Here is a 25412-nt window from a genome sequence, read left to right as displayed (position 1 = left end):
ACCACAGTATCTCTACTTGCACATCCATCTTTTGCACATCTACCATTCCAGTGTTTAATTGCCATATTGTAATTACTTCGCCACCATGGCCTATTTATTGCCGTAACTCCCTTATTCGACCTTATTTGCACTCACTGTATATAGACTTTGTTTTCCTTTTTTTTTCTACTGTATTATTGACTGTATATTTTGTTCATTCCATGTGTAACTCTGTGTTGCTGTGTGTGTCGAACTGCTATGCTTTATCTTGGCCAGGTCGCAGTTGCAAATGAGAACTTGTTCTCAACTAGCCTACCTGGTTAAATAAAGGTTAAATAAAAAAATAAAATAAAATATTATTCTAAAATCTTCATAAAAATATGCCATTTCAGAGTTTACTTTATGAAAATTTAGCGCCAGACAAGTTGACAGGTAAGATTTTAATTTACCCGACATTTGAAAAATGTTATGGACATCCATATGCATTCAGATCCATCATGGCGCAGACAGTGCCATCAATAAACGAGTGATGTTGGCCAAATTAGGCTGAGGTGCCTACTGTATGAGAGAAACAGAGCATTCGGAAAGTTCGGTCCCCTTCCCGACCCCTTGACCTTTTCCACATTTTGTTACGTTACAGCCTTATTCTGAAATGGATTACATTTCCTCAATCGACACATAATACGCCATAATGATGAACGAAAACAAGTTTTTGCAAATCTTTGCAAACGTATATAAAAAAAAACAACAACAACATAAATACCTTATTTACCTAAGTATTCAGACCCTTTGCTATGAAACAAATTTTCAGGGGCAGGGACTGGGAGACCAGTCAGGATCGAGGGAATGATGAACAGGGCAAAGTACAGAGGGGTCCTTGATGGAAACCTGCTCCAGAGCACTCAGGACCTCCGACTGGAGCGAAGGTTCACCTTCCAACAGGACAACGACCCTAAGCACACAGCCAAGTCAAAGCAGGAGTGGCTTCAGGACAAGTCTCTGAATGTCTCTGGCCCAGCCAGAGCCCGGATTTGAACCTGATCGAACATCTCTGGAGAGACCTGAAAATAACTGTGCAGCAACGTTCCCCATCCAACCTGACAGAACTTGAGAGGATCTGCTGAGAAGAATGGGAGAAACTCCCCAAATATACAGGTGTGCCAAGCTTGAAGCATCATACCCAAGAAGACTCAAGGCTGTAATCGCTGCCAAAGGTGCTTCAATAAAGTACTGAGTGGGTCTGAATACTTCTGTAAATGTGATATCAGTTTTTTCTTTGTAATACATTTGCAAAAATGTCTAAAACAAAGTTTTTGCTTTGTCATTATGGGGTATTGTGTGTGGATTGATGAGTGTGAAAAAAACATATTTTAGAATAAGGCTGTATCGTAACAATGTGGAAAAAGTGAAGGGGTCTGAATACTTTACAAATACACTTTATATACAACACCAGTCAAAAGTTTGGACACACCTACTCATTCAAGGTTTTTCTTTATTTTGACTTTTTTCTACATTGTAGAATAATAGTGAAGACATCAAAACTGAAACACATATGGAATCATGTAGTAACCAAAAAAGTGTTATATATTATAAATTACAGATTCTTCAAAGTAGCCACCCTTGGCCTTGTTAAAAGCTTTGCACTATCTTGGCAGTCTCTCAACCACCTTCATGAGGTAGTCACCAGGAATGCATTTCAATTAACAGGTGTGCCTTGTTAAAAGTTCATTTGAAGAAGTTCTTTCCTTCTTAATGCATTTGAGCCAATCAGCTGTGTTGTGACAAGGTAGGAGGTGTTATACAGAAGATAGCCCTATTTGGTAAAATACCAAGTCCATATTATGGCAAGAACTGCTCGAATAAGCAAAGAGAAACAACAGTCCATCATTACTTGAAGGTCAGTCAATGTGGAAAATTTCAAGAACTTTGAAAGTTTCTTCAAGTGCAGTCGCAAAAACGAAGCGGTATGATGAAACTGGCTCTCATGAGGACAGGAAAGGAAGACCCAGAGATACCTCTGCTACAGAGGATACGTTCATTAGAGTTACCAGCCCCAGACTGCAGTCCAAATAAATGCTTCACAGAGTTAAAAATAACAGACACATCTCAACATCAACTGTTCAGAGAAGAATGCGTGAATCAGGCCTTGATGGTCAAACTGCTGCAAAGAAACCACTACTAAAGGACACCAATAATAAGAAGAGACTTGCTTGGGCCAAGAAACACAAACAATGGACATTAGACCGGTAGAACTCTGTCCTTTGGTCTGATGAGTCCAAATTTGTGTTTTTTTGTTCCAGCCGCTGTGTCTTTGTGAATTGCTGAGTAGGTTAACGGATGATCTCACCATGTGTGGTTCCCAATCACCCGACCCCACAATCACCCGACCCCCACCACCCGACCCCACACAATCACCCGACCCCCACAATCACCCGACCCCCACAATCACCCGACCACAATCACCCGACCTCCACAATCACCCGGCCCCCACAATCACCCGGCCCCCACAATCACCCGACCTCCACAATCACCCGTCCTCAACCCAACTGAGATGTTTTGGGATGAGTTGGATCACAGAGTGAAGGAAAAGGATGGCTACTTTGAAGAATCTAAAATATATTTTGATTTGTTGATTTGTTTTTGGGGTTACTACATAATTCCATGTGTTATTTCATAGTTTTGGTGTCTTCACTACTATTCTACAATGTAGAAAATAGTAAAAATAAAGAAAAACCCTTGAATGAGTAGGTGTGTCCAAACGTTTGACTGGTACTGTATAAATAAAGGAAGAGAAGCATAGGCCTAACACCAGAGAGATAGAGAGAGAGAGAGACAGTGGTGGAAAAGTACTTGATTGTCATACTTGATTGAAAGTGACTCAAGTGAAAGTCACCCAGTAAAAGTTTGAATAAAAGTCCAAGTATTTGGTTTTAAATATCCTAAAGTATCAAAAGTAAATGTAATTGCTAAAATATACTTAAGTGTCAAAAGTATACATCATTGCAAATTCCTTATATTAAGCAAACCAGATGGCACGATATTCTTGTTTTTTTTAGCCAGGGGTACACCCCGACATAATTTACAAATGAAGCATTTGAGGCAATAGATGACCAGGGATGTTCTCTTGATAAGTGTGTGAATTGGACCATTGTCCTGTCCTGCTAAGCATTCAAAATGTAACGAGTACATTTCGTTTTCAGAAAATGTATGGAGTAAAAGAAAAACATTATAAATAGTAAAGTAATATAAATAGAATATAAATTGTAAAGTAATATAAATAGAATATAAATAGTAAAGTACAGATACCCCCAAAAACTACTTAAGTAGTATTTTTACTTAAGTACTTCACACTACTGAAGACATATGCCGGCGACATGCTACGACACCGACATGCTACGACACCGACCTGCTACGACACCGACATGCTACGACACCGACATGCTACGACACCGACATGCTACGACACCGACATGCTACGACACCGACATGCTACGACACCGACATGCTACGACACCGACATGCTACGACACCGACATGCTACGACACAGACATGCATTTCTTAATGTCAGATGGCTACTGCATCTGCTATACAGAAGGAGGGTAATTTGTTAATTTTCCATCTGAATATTTTGTGTAAAGATAAGCATTATATTATAGGAGTAACTCTGGTAAGGCTGAAACAGACTGTTGGAGTCAGTTGGAGCGTCAGGGCGCACTGCCTTCATATCATAGCCCTGTAGTAGCTAAAGCTTAATAATAGCCATAGTAAACCTTCAGAAACATTTCTAAACTTTAGTGTAATATCATAAGTCAGTCAAGTCGTTGTTAATAGTGAAAATACGAGAAAATACCCTACTTTGGACCAACCCTCCCCTACTTTGGACCAACCCTCCCCTACTTTGGACCACCCCTCCCCCAGCACATTTCGATCTGTCCCACACACAACTCAGAGTTCCGATGAGCTACTTTCAGAGCACATCCCTGGGGTGTCGTCTAAACCCTCCCACATACCCACAGAGGAGCCTATCGGCATTCAGCAGGCCTTCAGAATGCTGTAGAATTAAAATCCCTTTGACTCCTACTCCCTGATTCTGTGGCGAGATATGGGAGAATATAAGAACAGATAATTCATCAACTGGATCCTTAGGATTCCGTGGACAGTTATGGGTGTGAACACAGAGCTGGGGATTCCTTAGATGTGAATCTCAACCAAAGGAAGCCTGGGTTTTTGCTACAGTTCAGAGGTTGCTGGTATACTGGTGTCTCATGCTCAGCCAATAGGGTTTGGTTAACCTGTTTTTCTTGAAATGTGGTTTCTTTCCCACAAAAAAAATAAGGGTGTGGAGCTTTCCCACTTTCAAAATGAAATGAAATGAAAGTTTGTCATTATGATGTGTCAACAAGTTAAAACATGTTTAGTATTCGTATCTCCTCACCAATATGCTCTCATAAGGAACCTCGTCATACGTTCTGGAGTCTGTCGAGGCGCTGCTGGAGGAGGTAGCCCATCTATGGGACAGGAAGAGGCTAGCATTGTCATAACAACCATACTGTGCAGAAAGACCCTGGTAGAATTGTCAAAATACCGGTGGTGAAATGTTGGTGCCCTGATGAAAACCTACAAATAGTCAAACCGATTCAGCATTTCAAAAGAGACAAGCATTTATCCCCATGACCATCTGGCATTATAAATGTACTCCCCTTAAAATATAAAGCCCTTTAAGCATTTGGAAATGAGCCCAGCCTCAGACTCACAGGAAGGAGTGTCGTGCTGCGTCTGTGATGCTGGTGATGGTGTCCACGTCCACATAGTCGTAGTGCAAAGCCTCAGGGCTGGTGGCACAGCCAGACTCTGCCAGCAGAACCCCCAGCCAGCGGCCCATCTCTTCTGAACAGCTGGCCTGTTGGACAGACGGAGACACCACATGGCACTGATCCCAAAGGGGACTAGAACTCACGAGAGACCAGAGAGACTGGTCAAGGGACAGGGGACATTGGGCTACGTATACACGCACAAACATACCTCCAAGGCAGCCACCTCGTTGCCTCCTTGCAGGATGCGGAAGGCGAAGGGGTGCTTGGGCCCTACTCCAGGTATGACCTCAGCCCCATGGAGGACCACAGCTTTTACGTGAGTACCCAGGTCGCCCCGGTCTTTGTGAAGGTACAGTGTTCCACTCCTCACACAGCACCATCTCTCCCTCCAACACTGGCTCAGCAGTAGATTTAGGTAACCTGAGGACAGGAACACATCAATACTTTCCAGAAAAAAGGTAATTACACAGAGCAGTAGAGATGAAAATAACAGCTTTTAAAAGGTGGGAAGCCAACAGACAAGCAGCAACAAATACCAGAGACATGACTGTGGGATGAACATGCCATATATGACGTGGATGGCCTCCCGAGTGGTGACGTGGTCTAAGGCATTTGTCACAGTGCTAGCTGTGCCACTAGAGATTCTGGGTTCGAGTCCAGGCTCTGTTGCAGCCGGCCGCGACCGGGAGACCCACACAATTGGCCCACCGTCGTCCTGGTTAGGGGAGGGTTTGGCCGGCAGGGATGTCCTTGTCCCATCGTGCACTAGCGACTTCTGTGACGGGCCGAGCACAGTGCATGCTGACACGGTCGCCAGGTGTACAGTGTTTCCTGCGACACATTGGTGTGGCTGGCTTCCAGCTTAAGTGGGCATTGTGTCAAGAAGCAGTGAGCCTTGGTTGGGTTGTGTTTCGGAGGACTCACGGCTCTCGACCTTCACCTCTCCCAAGTCCGTACGGGAGTTGCAGCGATGAGACAAGACTCCAATTGGATACCACAAAATTGGGGAGAAAAAGGGGTTAAAAAAATCTACTTATGTATGACATGGATGCGGGGTGCTCACCACAGCGGGGGTTGTCGTCATGGTGATAGGAGGACGGAGCGTCTCCTGGGAGAGGAGGCTTCTTCTTCGAGAAACTGATGATCCTGGTGATCTTCCGTCCAGCCGCTCTGCTCATAGACCCCGTCAGCTCTGAAAACGCCCCCCTCTTCCCCTTCCCTAAACAGAAACACACCGGCGTCAGCAGAGTCCTTTACAAAAGAGTCATTTACTAGATCATTTATTGTGTGTCTGAAAGGACCTGTTTTAGTTAGCCATTTACTGGAGGCTCATGTTCCAATGTGGCACACTGTATTGGCAATCGAACAATGTAGGCAAATGTAGTTCAGTGCTTCTAAAAATTTTGTTTTGGGCTCAGTCGCCCCGGTTCGCTACCGCTCTGCCTTGTGTACGTATGTCCTATGATGTCATTGTGAGACAAAGGCAGGAAGAGGGCAGGAAGGATGGTTCTGCTCCGGGCCACACTTCCTCTGTCTTTTATCTGCTTTAGTTAAAACATCCAAACTTTGACCCCTTCTTCTGACTCAGGAATATAGATCACTCTACTTTCTCCTTCCATATGTTTTCCTCTGTCTTAAGGTTGGCAAAGCCACTGCCCTACACAGTGTTTCATTTCAATCTGCTTGGCCCTGTGCCTCAGTTTAAAAAGGGTTCTAGAATGTAACAAAATTACGTATCTAAAAGTGGTCTTTTGAATCTCAGAATGCAGACTAGTAAAACACAAAGCTACAGTAGAACAGCAGAAACCAGACACCCGGGGAAGTTCAGGTATGTTGAGGCAGATTGGGGCCTAACCTTCACAGTTGTCACGGAGCTGACCAGAGGGCAGGTTGTCACCTGTGGCCACGCTGTCAGAGTCAGACGTTTGCTTGTCAACCAACACTACAGTGTGCTTGTCAGCTCCTAGTAACTAGAGAGAAGAGAGGGGGCGAAATTAGGTTAGTGGACACACACACACACACAGCAATGAGAAAGATTTCCAGCTAGGACATACACACTTTGTGTGTGCCTTTGTCCACAGCCATACATTTAGGCTATAATAGAATGGCTCTGTTTTCCTCTATGTGGAGTTTCAGTTGCTGATTACTAGACTATTCACAGTCAGCTGTTTTTAACAGTCAGAAGGCAGCATTAGAGCATCAACTCCTCCTCTGATTGAGTGTTGACACGGAGTAAACACACTATCAATGAACTGATACAGGTACATTAGAAGGTGAGGGGGGGGTCAAACAGGGTGGACGTCTGTCCTGTCTGACCTGTCTGGTTATTTACTGAACTGCTTTCATTCTGTCTGGTTATTTACTGAACTGCTTTCATTCTGTCTGGTTATTTACTGAACTGCTTTCATTCTGTCTGGTTATTTACTGAACTGCTTTCATTCTGTCTGGTTATTTACTGAACTGCTTTCATTCTGTCTGGTTATTTACTGAACTGCTTTCATTCTGTCTGGTTATTTACTGAACTGCTTTCATTCTGTCTGGTTATTTACTGAACTGCTTTCATTCTGTCTGGTTATTTACTGCAGCATGGTTATGCGCAGTATGTGAAACATAGCTTGTGAAAACACCAGTCCCAGGTTGTCTGAGTCAGTTGGAGTGAAACAGGATAAGGGGCCCATAGGGTCTGTGCAGTGCAGACACAGAAGGCTGTGTTGGGTTACAGGCCTATAGACTGAGTATGGTATCTAGCAGGGTTACTGAGGGGAGACCCACCTTGTCCAGCTCCATCTTCCTCTGGATCATAGGAGAGGATGAGCCCTCTAATCCTTCACTGCTGGTGGCTTGACTGGCCACCTCCCGGATCACCTTGAGCCATCGCTCCGCCTGCTCCTTGCTCTGGACAGCCAGAACCAAGGCCTCTCCACCAGGCAGGGAGAAACGCAGCTCGTGCTTCTTGCGGCGCGCCTCTTTGGGAATGTAGATGACGTTACACAGGTTCAGCGGCAGCTCAATGTGTGGGCTTCTGTCTTTAATGCTCTTGTAGCACTGCAGAGGAACAAACGGATAAACTGTTGTTTATTTTTATTTTTACATTTACAACTGACTTTAAAATACTTTACTGCAGATCACTCCTAATATCTAAATGTGTCTCAACTAGATCAGGCCTGATGTGGAATAAACCTTCAATAATAAACACGGACTGCTAGAAAAGGCCCTGCCTGTAATCTGTTGTCACGGACGACCGTCAACTGTTTGGCCCATTGGCCGAAGCGTTTCTTGCGCAGCAAAAAGGCACAGATACGACAGTCCTTCATGGGGCCCACAGAGTTCTCCTCTGACTGCCACCTCTGACTAGTCCTGTCCTGGCCCTTCGCCTCCTCATCCTCCTCATCATACGATTCATAGGAGCTGCTCAGCGCGTCTGAATCAGCGTCTGGAGAACAACCAAGGATAACAGATAAGGTGGTTCCTCCTCCCCTCGAAACATACAGATGTAGTAGCATCATCTCAACCGGGTGCTATGATTTCATTCATACTCACATGAGTTCTTGTGCGGGCCATTGATTTGGGTGGTGGGGTAATTATTGTCAGCATCCTCATAATATGCATCTTCAATGGAATTTGGGGGACTTGCGCTGACTAGAAGGAAGCAGGGGACACAGATCAGAGATAACCCAACAGTAAGAGCTGGTGGCCCCTTAACTGATGAGGACAGGCTCATAGTAATGGATGGAACGGTATTGACACAAACGCATGCGTTTGATATACGGTTCCATTCACTCCATTACAGCCATTACTATGAGCCTCTACTCCCCTCCATTCTCCTGTGTTGTGTTCCCGTGTATGGACAGTGAGTTGGGGTGGTTATGAATAGGTGACGGCAGGGAGGACGTGTGACTGACGACTCACTGCGTTTGGTGATGTTGGCGGTGATGTATTGGGTCGCCGTGCCTGGATCCAGGGGCACTGCCTCCTCATAATAGTCCTCTGGGGGAGGGGTGGTTGGCAGAGGAGGTGGGGTGTCAGTGGGACTCTGGGGGAATTAACGTTAGGAGAAATTCAATAAACAAAAGTGTTATAGACAAAGTTCTGATGCATTTATGCGGTACTGTCAAAAAGGCTCTCACTTTTGAGGGCGGTATTTTGGGGGTTTCCTCCTCAACCGGTTCTTTTAGTTCTTCTGGGGAGGCTCTGAACTCATCCAGGTCTGTTGGAACAATGTAATATACACATCACTAAAGAATGACTGATCATATCATTGTTTACTCTATATTAGCATCATCCAGGTCTGTTGGGGCTCACTAAAGAATGACTGATCATATCATTGTTTACTCATATTAGGTCTGTTCCAGGGACAATGTAATATACACATCACTAAAGAATGACTGATCATATAATTGTTTACTCTATATTAGCATCGTCTAGAGGCTCTAGGCTCATCCAGGTCTGTTGGGACAATGTAATATACACATCTCTAAAGAATGACTGATCATATCATTGTTTACTCTATATTAGCATTCTGTCTAGGGACAATGTAATATACACATCACTAAAGAATGACTGATCATATCATTGTTTACTCTATATTAGCATCAAACTAGAAAGTAATCCATTCTGTCCAATGTAAATAACATCACTAGATGATGATATTTAACTCTATATTAATTCTAGAGGCTCAAACAGGTCTGATGTCACATCAAAAAGAATGACTGATCATATCATTGCTCTCTCTCTTTCCGTCTAGAGAGGCTCATCCAGTGTTCAATGTAATATACACATCACTAAAGAATGACTGATCATATCATTGTTTACTCTATATTAGCATTGTCTAGAAGCTCTAGGCTCATCCAGGTCTGTCAATGTAATATACACATCACTAAAGAATGACTCTCATATCATTGTTTACTCTATATCTCTCTAGAGGCTCTCTCATCTCTGTCAATGTCTATACACATCACTAAAGAATGACTGATCATATCATTGTTTACTCTCTCTCTCTCTCTCTCTCTCTCTTCTCTTTCTCTCTCACACTTTAACACACACACAAAAAAAAAAATAAACACACACACACACAAACAAACACCCCGTACCTGATGGCTGCAGCTGCCCCAGCAGGCTCCGGACCGTGCTCATCTTCTCCGTTGTGGCCCTGCTCACACTCTCCTGGTCCAGCAGCTTCAGCAGCATGTTCAGCTCACTCACCAGGTGCTCCATCGCTGCGGGGAGAGAAGAAGAACAACACAAGTCACGTCTGAAACAATGTGCGACAGTTTCAAGCGATTGTACAATATGATGTCAATTACTGAGCAAATCTACCAACGGTGATGGTAAGACTCATTACTTTGACATTTTAGTCATTTAGCAGATGGACTTAGATAGCTGGGCGAGACAACCATATATCACAGAGTAACATTTTTCCTCAAAGTAACTATCAGCAAAGTCAGCGCTGGTAAGAAAAGACAAGTATAAAGGGTTAGTTCATTACCGATTACAACTATTGCTTTCCAACTCAACAATCAAGCCCGCTTCATAATATGCTGAGGCCCTATTCATGGGCCAACTGTGCTGACAACAGAAGTGGTTATGGGTGGAGCTAACCTCAGACATCTGGTTTTATTGGCCTGCATCTGGAAGAACCCAGACAAAATAATCACAATGTGGTATCTGGCGGCGTAATGCAATAAACAGGTGCGATAGGGTTTCATCAGCCTGTCACAAAAGCAGAACCAGGGATTGACATTACGGTCTGGATGGCTCTCTCCCATTGGGTAAGTCAAGTGTAGTTTTTGTTGCCCTGAAGAAGCCTGATGATCACCTGCCCGGAAATGGAAAGTATTTTCACCTACACACAGTGGAGGAACCAGAAAGACCAGACCACTGCAATTCTTTGCGTTCAGACTCAACTTGCATAACTGCTCAGGTCCCTTTCCCCCGGGCAATAGAGCAACCCTTAGCTCAAGTGTCCAAAGAAAGGAACTCCACATTTTAGATGAATTTCCACATATCAATTTCAAGATAATGTTTTCCACGTGTAGAACTCTTAATTGTTAGATATTACTGCAGTGTTGGAGCGAGGAACACAAGCGTTTCACTACACCCGCAATAACATCTGCTAAATATGTGTATGCGATCAATAACATTTGATTTGAGATTTGATTTATCAACCTATCTTCCTGGCATTGTGATGAGAGGGTCCCAGCATAGCACCCTCAAACCCATGACAGGACCATTTAACTACACAGAAACATCTGTTTAACAAAGTGATTCATCTTATCTGTAGTGGGTCATTCCTGGAGCTGAGAGGAGATTGCCGTGCCACCCGGCACTGGGGCTCCCCTGGGGAGGAGCATCACACACACACACACACACACACACACACACACACACACACACACACACACACACACACGAGACACCGATGACTTTGTAGGCAGTAATCTCAGGCCTACCTGTTTTTCTTTGAGGTCTCTGGAAGTGAGAGATGGTTTTCCTGGTCACACGTTTTCAGTAGAATATGGGCCTGTTTTTGTAGCTTTTAGTGCTGAAGGTTGTTGTCTCTATCTCTGCTCATAGCAGATCAAACAACCTGTCGGTCTAAGTGTTTTATTTCTCCACCCACAGCATCAAACTGATCAGCTTCAAAGTGTAGACCTGAAGTGCTTTGTGAGCAGAGGTCTTCATGTAGAAACAAGGCTAACTGTAAGGTTATGTTAGCACAGTCATGACCTCTCAGAATCCCATTGGAAAATGTCTGCTCTCTTGGCTTCTTGCTTATGTTGCAGATGTTACTCTGTAATAACACCATACAACCCTCACCTATCAAACAAGAGTAAACAAGTTCAGCACAGCCACTGTGATTTCAGATGACTTCACAACCCTCTGAATACAGTCCAGTTAGAGTTGTTTAGAAGTGGGGTGCCGCAACGTCTGGGCTGGTCAGAAAGTCAGAGGTTTCCTGGTCAGCTTATTGGAACAGTCGTATCAGTGACAGGTCAGGGATCAGTCTGAGTCAGGTTTCCTGGTCAGCTTATTGGAACAGTCGTATCAGTGACAGGTCAGGGATCAGTCTGAGTCAGGTTTCCTGGTCAGCTTATTGGAACAGTCGTATCAGTGACAGGTCAGGGATCAGTCTGAGTCAGGTTTCCTGGTCAGCTTATTGGAACAGTCGTATCAGTGACAGGTCAGGGATCAGTCTGAGTCAGGTTTCCTGGTCAGCTTATTGGAACAGTCGTATCAGTGACAGGTCAGGGATCAGTCTGAGTCAGGTTTCCTGGTCAGCTTATTGGAACAGTCGTATCAGTGACAGGTCAGGAAAAAGACAGGAACCTTTGCACTAGCCATGATTGGCTGAGATAATGGATGGGCTGGACATGCTGAGAGATTGGTCAGATTGGTTTGCCATGTAGCACGCTTCTGTCTATACCATGAGCGGCTTAGTATGTGTAGGTAATCCTTTCCAAAACAGCTTTTTTGAAAGATATCACAACGAACTGCACAACTGTTGCTAAGGCTCTTCACAATATGATAGCTAAGGAGGCATTTGATTGCAAATGCGGAGGGAGTCGAAAAAGAGAACACAGAAGGCTGTTGTATAAAACACCTGACTGGATTACATCTTCAAGCTAAGGGCAACCGTGACAGAGGGAGAAGCTTTCATCCATATATATGGGTAAGAGAGTCTAGCTGGCTACATTTTCAGATATTATACGTTTCTAATTTTGCCAGAAAGTAATTTATTGCAAGTAGAAGCGTACTGTTAGCTAGCTAACGTTAGCTGGCTGGCTCACTAGCATTATGTGTATGATCTCTGTAGTAATGTCATCCGTATCTCAGAGAAATTTGTATTGCTAGTTCTAGCCTAATGTTAGCTAGCTAGCTAAAATTGAACCTAGCTAGCTGGTTAGCTTTAGCTAACTGTAGATACATGGAGGGTATTAACGTTATGAGTTGGGATTATGGTTCATTGTTTAGCTCGCTACATGTCGAAACAAAAGACTCCACTATGCAAGTAACCATTTCATTGTACCGTGTACACCTTCTAACAAGCTAGAAACTAACCAAGTTAAGTTGCCTGGTTTGTTAGATTGACATATACTAAATACATGTTTAAACTAATAGGTTTATTGGTATTGAAATACACCATTTATGCTGTTTTGGACCACCGTACTGCTGATGTCATGCAGCCTGTTGTTTTTGTGTTCATACTGTTTCATAACAACAATGACAAGTTTGATGTCGGAACGACAATAGAATTTTCATGATGTCATTGCGACAACTGTATACAGACATGTCGATAGACATAGTAGAAACCAGTCTCGAGTCTTGAAATCTTTGGTTGTACACTATCGTACTCACTGTTTAGCACATGGCCTCACGTGTATCATTAAAGACATGGATGGGGCTAAGGCTTAAGAGGGTGTGAACAATATATTAATAGGTGTAGACAAAGAAGAGCTCTCCAGTAGGTGTCCCAAAACATTCAAGAGCCATTTTCGCAAAAGTTGATCAATTTTCAAAGCTGAACTACTTTCCCATGTGTTCCTCAACTGCTGTGTATGATATACCATTTTCTAGCTTTGAATCTACTTTTATCCAATGTAAAAAAAAAATGTTTAAAAATCTAATTTTGCTGCATAAGACCGAAACGAGGCGGTCGGTCACAATAAACATCTCTGTAATAACAAATCCCCTCTCTGAATATCAAGGAACGGAAATGAACTGGCCCTGTCAAAACATCACTGTCTGAAAAGTAGTCAACTTTCAGAGATAATTGAGAAAACATCCACACATCGTCAGGAAGTGGAGATCCAGTACTCAGTAGAACCAACCATAAGACTAATCACATGATCTACACGGACATCCATCTCCAATTCAAATGTTACGGTCCTGAGAGACGAGGACAAACACAACCCACACAGACCACTAAGAGAGAGGCTGCCAAGACAGTATAATACAAGCATGCAGTCGATTTGGTTGCTTACTGGCTTCAACAGCTGAAGAAGAAGAAAGCCCACCATTTCCCAAAAACAGCTCCAGTGAGAAATGCTGTGGTAATCCACACATCAGCTGTGCTCGTCTCTGGATGATTGCAGAGCTCTCAACACACAGTCATTTAACTCACTCCCTCGCTCGCTCCTACCCTGGTATTGTGGTATCTAGTGGGCTGGGCTCAAATAATTTACTCTCCTGCTGTTACACCCTCCACTCCTCTACTCGCTCTACTTTGTCGCTCTGTGTCAGTCAGTCTCTGTGTCAGTCAGTCTCTGTGTCAGTCAGTCTCTGTGTCAGTCAGTCTCTGTGCCAGTCAGTCTCTCTGCCAGTCAGTCTCTCTGCCAGTCAGTCTCTCTGCCAGTCAGTCTCTCTGCCCATCTGAGACGTCACACACAATCTTTAAATGTCATCTACTTGTCTTTGAGGGGTTCCACTTCTCAGGGTTGGGTCTCTAGTACGATTGTAAACCTACCGGTAGTTTACCGATGTTACCAGAATCGTCAGTAATTTTTGTTCATTAACAGAAAATCTATCATAACTTTGATAATCTTGAGTCACTTAAGCAATTATATTCATATATATATATATATATATATATATATATATATATATATATATATATATATATATATATATATATATATAGTATTCATTTTTTCTATCAGTGTCCATGAGTTTCTAGCAGATACATACAGTTAGACCATACAGCTCAAGAGAAAATTGCCTAATTAATGAAAAAAAAGCAACTAATAAACAATGGTATTATTTACAATTAACTCTTCCAACTATTGACCTTCACAGCTGCCACCAGTTTGACACCGAAACATTGACAAGATACACATTACTAACATAGTAAAATAAATGTGTAAAAAAAAATATATATATAAAAAGGATATTTCATGTTGAAACCTTCATTGAACAAAAGTATTCACCTCGTTGATTTACATTTAGGATAATGTTTTACAGCTTTGTCATTCAATTTTTATTTGAAAATCTTCCTGAATTATTTGGACATATTTTCCATGTGATAAGGCCACACAGAGGGCCAGAGATTATTACAGACACCTGTACAAATGTGAAGTACCTTAAAAAGGGCAACTAGATGTTGTGAGATAAAATACATTAAATCCTTGAAAGATACAAAAATGTTGGTAGTTCACTGGTTAAACGTTGAACGTTTCCAGTATATACCCTTCCTTTGCAACCTTAGTCTCTAGAGGTGGAAACTGCTAAATGGGATTGGCGGGGGGGGGGGTTGGCAATTAAATGACGTCACTGGATGATATAAAGGAAACCACAATGGAAGTCTGAATGCATGCATAGTCAGTCAGTAAAAGGTTTCCATTCAACAGGAATCGTGTTGGGTTGGGTTCTCCATAGGGGATGTCCGGGGGGTGAGGCTGATCCAGTGACCTTGACTCTTCTGCCTCTCTCCGTCTCCCTCTCTGCTCACCACACTGACACGTCCTCATGGCTACAGCTGGACACACTAGGAAACCGTGGAGACCCCAGAGAGCCACCCACTGAACTGAGCAAAATACCTGCCAACGCACTCACAGCATTACAGCATGTCACGTGACTAGCCTCAACACTCAGACATAACAGAGAGCGTCACATGACTAGCCTCAACACTCAGACATAACAGAGAGCATGTCACGACATAACAGAGAGTGTCACATGACTAGCCTCAACACTCAGACATAACAGAGAGCGTCACGTGACTAGCCTCAACACTCAGACATAACAGAGAGCGTCACATGACTAGCCTCAACACTCAGACATAACAGAGAGCGTCACATGACTAGCCTTAACACTCAGACATAACAGAGAGCGTCACGTGACTAGCCTCAACACTCAGACATAACAGAGAGCGTCAGACATAACACTCAGAGAGAGACGTCACGTGACTAGCCACAGCCTCAACACAGACATAACAGAGAGCGTCACGTGACTAGCCTCAACACTCAGACATAACAGAGAGCGTCACGTGACTAGCCTCAACACTCAGACATAACAGAGAGCGTCACGTGACTAGCCTCAACACTCAGACATAACAGACACTCAGACATAACAGACATAACAGAGCATCTCAACACTCAGACATCACGTGACACTAGACTAGCCTCAACACTCAGACATAACAGAGAGCATCACATGACTAGCATCAACACTCAGACATAACAGAGAGCGTCACATGAATCAGCCTCACTGCTCTGGTTGTTCCTCCCCCCTTTTTTTAAAGACTTGTGATCTTGTCCTTTGAGTGTCACTTTAGAGAAACTGTACGTGTCGCTAATGAATGCTGACTTATTTTCTCATAGTCAGCAGATTGAATCTCTAATTCATTGAGGAGACATTTAAAAAGGGCAGCAGATTGTTTCCACAGAGAATGGTTGGTTTCCTTCCTCTTGAAAACAAGGAAATGGAGCCTAACAAAATAATAAAAACCTATATTTCTGCTGCTAAACAATATAGACGTGTGTGATCATCATCTCTCACTAGAGAGCATAGACATACTGTATGTGTTCGTGGAAAGAGAAAAATGGGAGTGGAGCAGGAGCAGAACCAGGCCTAGCGGTGCTGTAGGATGTGTGTGATCATCATCTCTCACTAGAGAGCATAGACATACTGTATGAGGATGTGTGTGATCATCATCTCTCACTAGAGAGCATAGACATACTGTATGTGTTTGAGGAAAGAGAAAAATGGGAGTGGAGCAGGAGCAGAAGCAGGCCTAGCGGTGCTGTAGGATGTGTGTGTTATTGGAGCAGTGTGGGGTGAAATCACAACTCCACAGCCCCCGGGTCACTAGGGGTCACTAGTCTGTCTGAATCCAGGACCAGAGAGGGGCCTGGCCCGCTCGCCTCGCCACTTGCATTCCCATGCAACACCCTCAAACCTCCAGCCCTACACCCCTCTCGCCCAGACGCCCACTCCCCTGCGCCCTCTGCTCGGACATCTCTGGGAAGTGTGTCAGCCTGGGAGATCCTGTGGGTGGTGTAGCTAATTTAGGTGGTTTCCATGTAAAATGACCAATTTCTGGTCAAACAGATGGAAAAGGGGTCTTAGAAAACATCAACCAGAAAACTTTAAAAAATAAATATTAGAAATGCATCAAAACACAATAAATGTTGAAGTAAAGACCCCTGCCAGGTAATATCAACACTTCTATTTAGTTTTGGAACCATTTTTCTGCCTTCTGTAAATTTAAGAAACATTGCCTTGTTACCAAAAACACCACATATCTTTAACCCAGCTGAGACCCTCACAAAAGTACAACTGAGAGCATTCTGTCGGGCTGTATCACCGCCTGGTACGGCAGCTCCACCGCCCGCAACCACAAGGCTCTCCAGAGGGTAGTGAGGTCTGCACAATGCATCACCGGGCGCACACTGCCTGCCCTCCAGGACACCTAAAGCACCCGATGTCACAGGAAGGCCAAAAAGATCATCATGGACAACACCCACCCGAGCCACTGCCTGTTCACCCCGCTATCATCCAGAAGGCGAGGTCAGTACAGGTGCATCAAAGCTGGGACAGAGAGGCTGAAAAACAGCTTCTATCTCAAGGCCATCAGACTGTTAAATAGCCATCACTAGCTCCACCCAGTATCCTGTCTTGAACTTAGTCACTAGCCGGTTACCACCCGGTTACTCAACCCTGCACCTTAGAGGCTGCTGCCCTATGTACAGTGGATTCAGAAAGTATTCAAACACCTTGACTTTTTCCACATTTTGTTATGTTACAGCCTTATTCTAAAATGTAGTAAATAATATTTGTTCTCATCAATCTACCCACAATACCCCATAAAGACAAAGTGAAAACAGGTTTTTAGAAATGTTTGCATAATTTGATTTGGAAAGACACACACCTGTCTATATATAATGTCCCACAATTGACAGTGCATGTCAGAGCAAAACCAAGCCGTGAGGTCGAAGAAATTGTCCGTAGCGCTCTGAGACAGGATTGTGTCGAGGCACAGATCTGGGGAAGGGTACCAAAAAATGTCTGCAGCATTGAAGGTCCCCAAGAACACAGTGGCCTCCATAATTCTTAAATTGAAGAAGTTTGGAACCACCAAGACTGGTCGCCTGGCCAAACTGAGCAATTGGGGAAGAAGTGCCTTGGTCAGGGAGGTGACCAATATCCCGATGGTCACTCTAACAGCGCTCCAGAGTTCCTCTGTGAAGACGGGAGAACCTTCCAGAAGGGCAACCATCTCTGCAGCAGTCCACTAGTCAGGCCTTTATGGCAGAGTGGCCGGACTGAAGCCACTCCTCAGTAGAAGACACATGAAAGCCTCCTTGGAGTTTTCCAAAAGGCACCAAAGACTCCCAGACCATGAGAAACAAGATATTCTGGTCTGATGAAAGATTGAACTCTTCGGCCTGAATGCCAAGCATCACGTCTGGAGGAAACCTGGCACCATCCCTACGGTGAAGCTTGGTGGTGGCAGCATCATGCTGTGGGGACGTTTTTCAGCGGCAGGGACTGGGAGACTAATCAGGATTGAGGGAAAGATGAACAGAGCAAAGTACAGAGAGATCCTTGATGAAAACATGCTCCAGAGCACTCAGGACCTCAGACTGGGGCGAGGTTTCACCTTCCAACAAGACAACGACCCTAAGCACACAGCCAAGACAAAGCAGGAGTGGCTTTGGGACAAGTCTCTGAATGTCCTTGAGTGGCCCAGCCAGAGCCCGGACTTGTACCCGATTGAACTTCTCTGGAGAGACCTGAAAATAGCTTTGCAGCGATGCTCCCCATCCAACCTGACAGAGCTTGAGAGGATCTACAGAGAAGAATGGGAGAAACTCCCCAAACACAGGTTTGCCAAGCTTGTAGCGTCATACCCAAGATGACTTGAGGCTATAATCACTGCCAAAGGTGCTTCAACAAAGTCCTGAGTAAACGATCTGAATTCTTATGTAAATGTGATGTCAGCTTTTTATTTTTTATAAATTTGCAAAAATGTCTAAATACCTGTTTTTGCTTTGTCATTATGGGGTATTGTGATGTCATTATGGGGTATTGTGATGTCATTATGGGGTATTGTGATGTCATTATGGGGTATTGTGTGTAGAAACAGTCAAGGGGTCTGAATACTTTCCGAATGCACAATGTATGTATGCACGTACAAAGAAAATGTAACGTCTAGGAGCAACAACGCCAAAAGTATCTACGCAGAATTAAGATTCAAAGATGTCTGTAGAAAGAATGGGGTGTCAGCTATGACATGACACATTGATTTTGGAATAATGTATTTTAAATTTATTATTGAACTACAGTAAGTGAAGTGGATTTACACTTTCCCAATGCACTGTGTGTGAGATATATGGACACTCAAACACTTCAAATGAGTCGATTCTGATATTTCAGCCACACCCGTTGCTGACAGGTGTATAAAACCGAGCACACAGCCATGCATCGCCATAGACTAAAATTAGCAGTAGAATGGCCTTACTGAGCTGCTATCTTAGTGACTTCCAACTGCCCCGGTCAATTGTAAGTGCTGTTAATGTGAAGTGGAAACGTCTAGGAGAAACAACGGCTCAGCCACAGATTGGTAGGCAACACAAGCTCACAGAACAGGACCACTGAGTGCTGAAGCACGTCTGTCCTCGGTTGCAACACTCACTACTGACTTCCAAACTGCCTCTGGAAGCAACGTCAGCACAATAACTTTCGTCGGGAGTTTCATGAAACGTTGTGTCTGCACAGTCCTTCCAGTAAGTGTTTTTGTGTCAAATATTCAGTGTAAATTGTTAAAAGAATTCCTTGTGCATAGAGTTTGTATGGATTGTTATACTTTTGGAAAAATCTGAGTCTCAGCGCAATTCCATTTCTGTGGATTTGCCCTTTAGTTGAGTCACAGTGCTCAGAGAGGCCTCCAGTGACGTTCCCCTGCAGCCACACCCACACAGTGTGATTGAACACTATGACCCCTACCGTAGTTCTGAGTTCAGGTCAACAAAGCCTCGCCTGCCAACTGTCAACACTCCCAGATCACAGAGCTGTCAGCTTAGATCATAAAATTTGACATGTACTCTCTCCTTTCCCTCCCCACGCCTGAGAACTATTCCAGTATAGTCAGAGCTGGCTTACAGTACAAGACAAATCAGCAAACTTACAAGCACTCACACTACCATTAACATCCGACAGCCTCTTAGGGCTGGAGTCGATCCTTATCGCAGAAGGATCACGGAAGGCCCTCGTTGTAGCTCCTTTGAATCGTAAAGACAATGTTCCGGCGTTCGCAGAGACTGCATTCACAGTAAACGCTGCATGTGTCGCGCAATCGTAAATTACCTTTCAATATTAACACGGCTCTACCGCGATACAGATGAAATCCAACCCTTAGAGGCTGTCTGATGTTACTATAACATACATATGGGTGGTAACAGAGCCAATGTAGACAGCTCCAACAGGTCACAACAGTAATGTCTCCACTAAAACAGATCCATCCTACAGAGAGGAGAGTTTGTCCTGAACCTTCATTCAAGCTCTTTGCACTCAGCCTTTCCGCACCCTAACAATACACCATTGTCCAGACAAGGGACAAAATTAGACAATGACAATACTCTTGAAGAAAGAGGGACAATGCAATGTTACAAACTAGAACAAAAAACAACAAAACATTCACTCAAAACACACATGGTGGCTGATATGTGCAGGGGCGTAGGGACGCAGCTGTGTGGTTCAGAGGCATCCATTGGCATTATGGGTAAAAGGATATGTCCTGCAGCTGTGGTTTCCCTGTCTAGGCTGACGACAGCAGCTTCTATCAACCCCAACCTTCTGCTTCCTATTCCTGTAATCTACACTCGTTACTACAACATCCCAAATTCACTTCATCGTCACCATCCACTGCCTTCATCCTTTCACATGATTTGACTTCTGGATTGTATAAAAGATCTGCTGATCTCTGAGTCTTAAATGGTATCATATTCATCTATATTTACTTTCTGTCCAGTGGTAGGCTCACCAGACCAGAGCTTAGTGAGACGTCTCTGCACACAACAAATGGTCTGTAGTCTAGGAGGAGAGCAAGCGGTCTGGTTTGACCTGCCATGTCCTCCCTACGGGGCAGTGCACGGCCAAGGACAGGCTCTCGCTGAAGATGCACATCAGCTGTTGTGGCGAGAGGCTTGCTGTTCATCACACTCACCGAGGGCTGAGGAATGACTCATAGAGAGGGCTTTTGTGCACCCAGAGCCTGGTCATATGGAGACCACATGGGAGGGAGGGTGAAATTCAATTCTGACGACAACAAAAAGTTGGACTGGGTCAATCACAGATCTGAGAGAGACAACAGGCCACAGCACTGAGAGGGAAGGGAAGGACAGAGTCTAGGAGAATGACATTGTCATTACATAGCAATGATTCCACAGCACTTCAGGAAATCTAAGGCAGTGAGAACAGACGTGGCTCGAGTCTGTTGAGTCCATTCCTCCATGCATTATAAAGACAAGTTCCAGAGCTACCGCCTGAGAACATCCATCTCCCAGAGGAGGTCTAGGTTTCAACTGGTCAGTGGGACTTTATGTCATCAGGGAGTCTACTAAAAAAATGTACTTTGGCCACACCCACATTGTCAAGACGCCACCGCCACATGACAAGATAAACACACCAATAGCATCGCCTCTTTACCTTCTGCGTTGTTATTGTGAATGTCTCAGTTTCATTCAGAATGCTGCTCTGCCAATATTTCAACACGGAACTGTTTATTTAGAGGAGAACACAAGCTGCACATCAACAGGAAATTGATGACAATGCTCTGCAGAGGCCAGTCCCGGACCTCCACTGTCTGGAGGCTCAGACGTGATAGAAACTACCGGACCTCCTCTGTCTGGAGGGTCAGACTGACCCCAAGAGAGAATAATTGTCCTAATACTCGCTCCCCGCTTTTCCCTCACAAAACTTGTTTTAGACCTTACTGCCTGAGTATTGAAGAGATACAAGAGTGTGTGTGTGCACATGTTTCTTGTCTGTGTTGGTGTTGTGTAGAGACTCCTTGACTGAAGACCCAGTAATGAGACCTAGGTCAGGCCATCATGGGAGTCATAGTTACAGAAAAACAACCCAAACTGCTCTACAGGATGGTTGTGAAATGGCTTTTCTGGGGCATTTTGAGAGAGTTGGAGTTCAAATAACTCATAAAATCTCTAACAGCTCTGTCTTTTATCGTTATTCTATGACCTTGGCTATCCGTGACATTCCGAGGTTAGAGAAAGGTCAGTTCAGCTCAACTGGGGGGGGGGGGGGGTCAGCACACAGAGTGCCCCTTTAGACGGGCAGCTTTGATTTCCACTCAACAGGCCCCGGGGTCAAACTGTGGCAGGCCATTCTCAGACAAAGACCATTTCAGCTCTTACATCCCTATTCATAATCAACATAAGTCTGATTTCACTCTGCTGTTACACATGTGTGTGTATGTATGTATATATATATATATATATATATATATATATATATATATATATATATATACACATACATACATATATGTAGTTGAAGTCGGAAGTTTACATACACCTATGCCAAATACATTTAAACTCAGTTTTCACAATTCCTGACATTTAATCCTAGTAAAAATTCCCTGTCTTAAGTCAGTTAGGATCACCACTTTATTTTAAGAATGTGAAATGTCGGGATCACGTGACCCTTGAACGAAATGGCCGCATGAACTAAGAGCTCCGCACAAGTAGTTTCCAATTCCTAATCTTACCTCCACTCCAAGTTCAAACTCATTTAGCTTTAGTAAGAAAAAGTCATGGCGGCTACAAAAGGCGACATTTTTACCCGGACTCGAGTATTAGCGACGGAAAAAGCCTCCAAGAAGAAGCTAGCTTCAGAAAAAACTAGCGCCATTAGCCAGGAGCAAGAGAACCCGCTCCCCCCGAGGCACAACGAATGCCAACCTCGCACTTTGTCGAAGACATCCTTTCTGAGTTGAGATCCCAACGTACAGAACTAAACACCAAATTAGATGCCATTAACTCTTAGCTCAGTGCGATAGGGGGCAAGGTGACAATCCTGGAAAACGCTTTGCCTGACATCAACAACAAGATAACCATAAACGCGGGGCGCCTGGACGAGGCAGACGGGCGAATCCTATCCATGGAAAACTTATTGACAGATGCCATGGAAACAATAGCATATGCTAAAAAGAAAATTGAGCATCTGGAAGAGAAAACAGAGGACCTGGAAAACAGGGGGCGAAGGAATAATTGTGTTCTATTCAATCTGGGCAAAAAAGAAGAGGGAAACATGCCACTGATCCGCTACCTGCAAGACAAACCTCCTGAGTGGCTCCACCTGTCCACCGACAGGCCCACCGAGCACTGAGGCCCCCGCCAGCAGCCAGACAACCATCGCGCCCAATCACCATACGTTTCCTGAGATTCACCGACAAGGAACGAGTCCTACAGGCGGCGAAAAACAACACCATCACAGTGGGAAACGCCAAACTCGCTTTACACCAGGACCTGTCAGCTGGAATACGCCGAAAGCTCTCTCTGAGAGTTTGACGAAGTGAAGAAATACTCAATTGACCGAGGCATCTTCAGGGGATTCAAATACCCAAACGAGCTCAGGATTCTTCACCAAGGAGCCTTGCGACACTTCAAAACTCCCGAAGAGGCAAAACGTTTTTTGAAAGACAATCCTGGTCAATGAGAAACAGACCAATGACTAAATGCGATTAATGCCATTACTAAAGGAGGTAAGACAACATATAGCTGATATCCAGAGACCCACCCCCTAAATGTCATTATAGCCGTCCAATTTATATTTATTTTCCTTTAACTGAGAGGGATGGGCTGTATAGCCTAACCTAGGCCTACTAATGTTTCAGCCTACTTTTATTTCCCTGGTTTTTTGTTGCTATTATTACTTGGGGTTCCCCATGTCCCTTGGGGGAGGTATATGTAGGCTGGGCTATTGATTTCATTTTTCTCCCCTCTTTTACTGTGGTCTGGACGAGGGCAACTGTGTCATTTACTCAATGCGGGGTGGAGAGGATGAGGCATTTCTTGGGTGGGGAGAGGGAGACGTTGTGCGTTGCTAACTGTTCCCGGTTTTTGTTTTATTCGGAACACAGAATTGAGACTGAGCGGGGGGGTAATAGATCCAACGGGATATGTCGAGTTGTTTGGGAACTCGGCTGGAGTGTTCAGAGATTATTATTTTATGTACACCATTTATTTTCCTTTTATGTGAACGCAGCTGTAACTACTATCCACTTTTACCCAGCAATGACTTGCACTAAAGTTCGATTACTGTTCGATGAATATGACTAGTACCTTAAATCTATTGACATGGAACTGCCATGGTCTAGGTCATGCAATAAAACGGAAAAATATACTATGTGCTCTAGAAAAGGAAAAAGCAGACATTGCGCTATTACAAGAGACACACCTCTGTGATGCTGAACATGCCAAACTCCGCAGAGCTTGGGTGGTACAAGGGGAATTTTTCATCTTTCAAATCAAGCAGTAGAGGTACAGCCATACTTATCCATAAAAATGTTCCATTCATAATTGACAAAAACATATCTGTTCCGGAGGGGAGATTTATTTTGATAACTGGGTCACTATATGGTCAACCAATTACTATCTTAAACATATACGCCCCTAACACAGATACTCCTGCCTTCATGTCAAAAATGATAACCCTGTTCAGTGAGCATTGTGTCTCCTTTGGCGTGGTGGCCGGAGATTTTAATTGTACCCTTAACCCTTAATTGTACCCTTAACCCTTAATTGTACCCTTAACCCTTAATTGTACCCTTAACCCTTAATTGTATCCTTAACCCAACCCTAGACAAATCATCTCAAATCCCCACCACAAATCCTAGATCTGCAAAGATGTTGAACTCTCTTACTAAAGAGATGGGACTGATATCTGGAGAGAGACTAATAGCTCATCTATGGACTATACATACTACTCTAATGTCCATAACACCTACTCCCGTATAGATTACATTTTTATCCCAAAGAGTTTCATAAATTCAGCCACATGTACAATCGGACCCATAGCACTTTCAGATCACGCCTTTGTCTACCTTCGCTTTGACCTCTGAAAAAACATCCCGAGGTCAAAGAGCTGGAAATCCAACACCTCCATGCTATCAAACGAAGCATTCCATACATTGGTAACTACATGGATAGACAACTACACACAAGACAACAAAGATTCTCCTGTTTCTCCGGCCACAATGTGGGACGCTGCTAAAGCCACACTAAGAGGTCATCTAATTGCATATGCTTCCTCTAAGAAAAAAGCAATGGAAGCTCACAGGCTAGATCTTGAGAGGGAGCTGGAATGCTGTGAAAGAATACATAAACAATCCCCAGACAGCACCTCCTGCAGTCATCTTAAAGCAGCCAAAGCCAAACTGAATTTGGACTACACTCGGGAGATTAAAAAAAGGTTTTCTTTACTAAACAGAAATACCATGAGTATAGCAATAGGCCCAGTAGATTGCTTGCTTACCAATTTAAAAAGGAGCAGTCAGAGCGTACAATCATGGCTCTCCGAACAGCAGAGGACGAGGTCACATACGACCCAAAAAAGATCAATTTAACTTTTCATGATTTTTACTGCAGAACGGAGGCAGAACTCCA

At 43.9% G+C, this 25412-nt stretch overlaps 1 protein-coding gene across 1 annotated transcript in view; it reads right to left on the bottom strand.

The window, feature by feature from the left end:
• Positions 1-23160, bottom strand: part of LOC135538935 (actin filament-associated protein 1-like 1) — a 28868-nt gene extending 5708 nt beyond the window's left edge. The window contains exons 1-13 of the mRNA XM_064964814.1: positions 23074-23160; positions 13677-13680; positions 9885-10010; positions 8922-9001; positions 8704-8827; positions 8335-8433; positions 8013-8227; positions 7567-7839; positions 6650-6764; positions 5858-6013; positions 5003-5214; positions 4735-4880; positions 4416-4488 (exon numbers count right to left, since the gene is read on the bottom strand). Coding sequence (XP_064820886.1) covers positions 4416-4488; positions 4735-4880; positions 5003-5214; positions 5858-6013; positions 6650-6764; positions 7567-7839; positions 8013-8227; positions 8335-8433; positions 8704-8827; positions 8922-9001; positions 9885-10010; positions 13677-13680; positions 23074-23160 — 1710 coding nt within the window. The remainder of the gene's footprint in view (positions 1-4415; positions 4489-4734; positions 4881-5002; positions 5215-5857; positions 6014-6649; positions 6765-7566; positions 7840-8012; positions 8228-8334; positions 8434-8703; positions 8828-8921; positions 9002-9884; positions 10011-13676; positions 13681-23073) is intronic.
• Positions 23161-25412: the final 2252 nt, after the last annotated feature.

Source organism: Oncorhynchus masou, unplaced genomic scaffold, assembly GCF_036934945.1.
Source record: "Oncorhynchus masou masou isolate Uvic2021 unplaced genomic scaffold, UVic_Omas_1.1 unplaced_scaffold_1638, whole genome shotgun sequence".
Taxonomy (NCBI): domain Eukaryota; kingdom Metazoa; phylum Chordata; class Actinopteri; order Salmoniformes; family Salmonidae; genus Oncorhynchus; species Oncorhynchus masou.
Note: the sequence above shows the minus strand (reverse complement) of the source record. Positions and strands in the feature narration are given on the sequence as shown.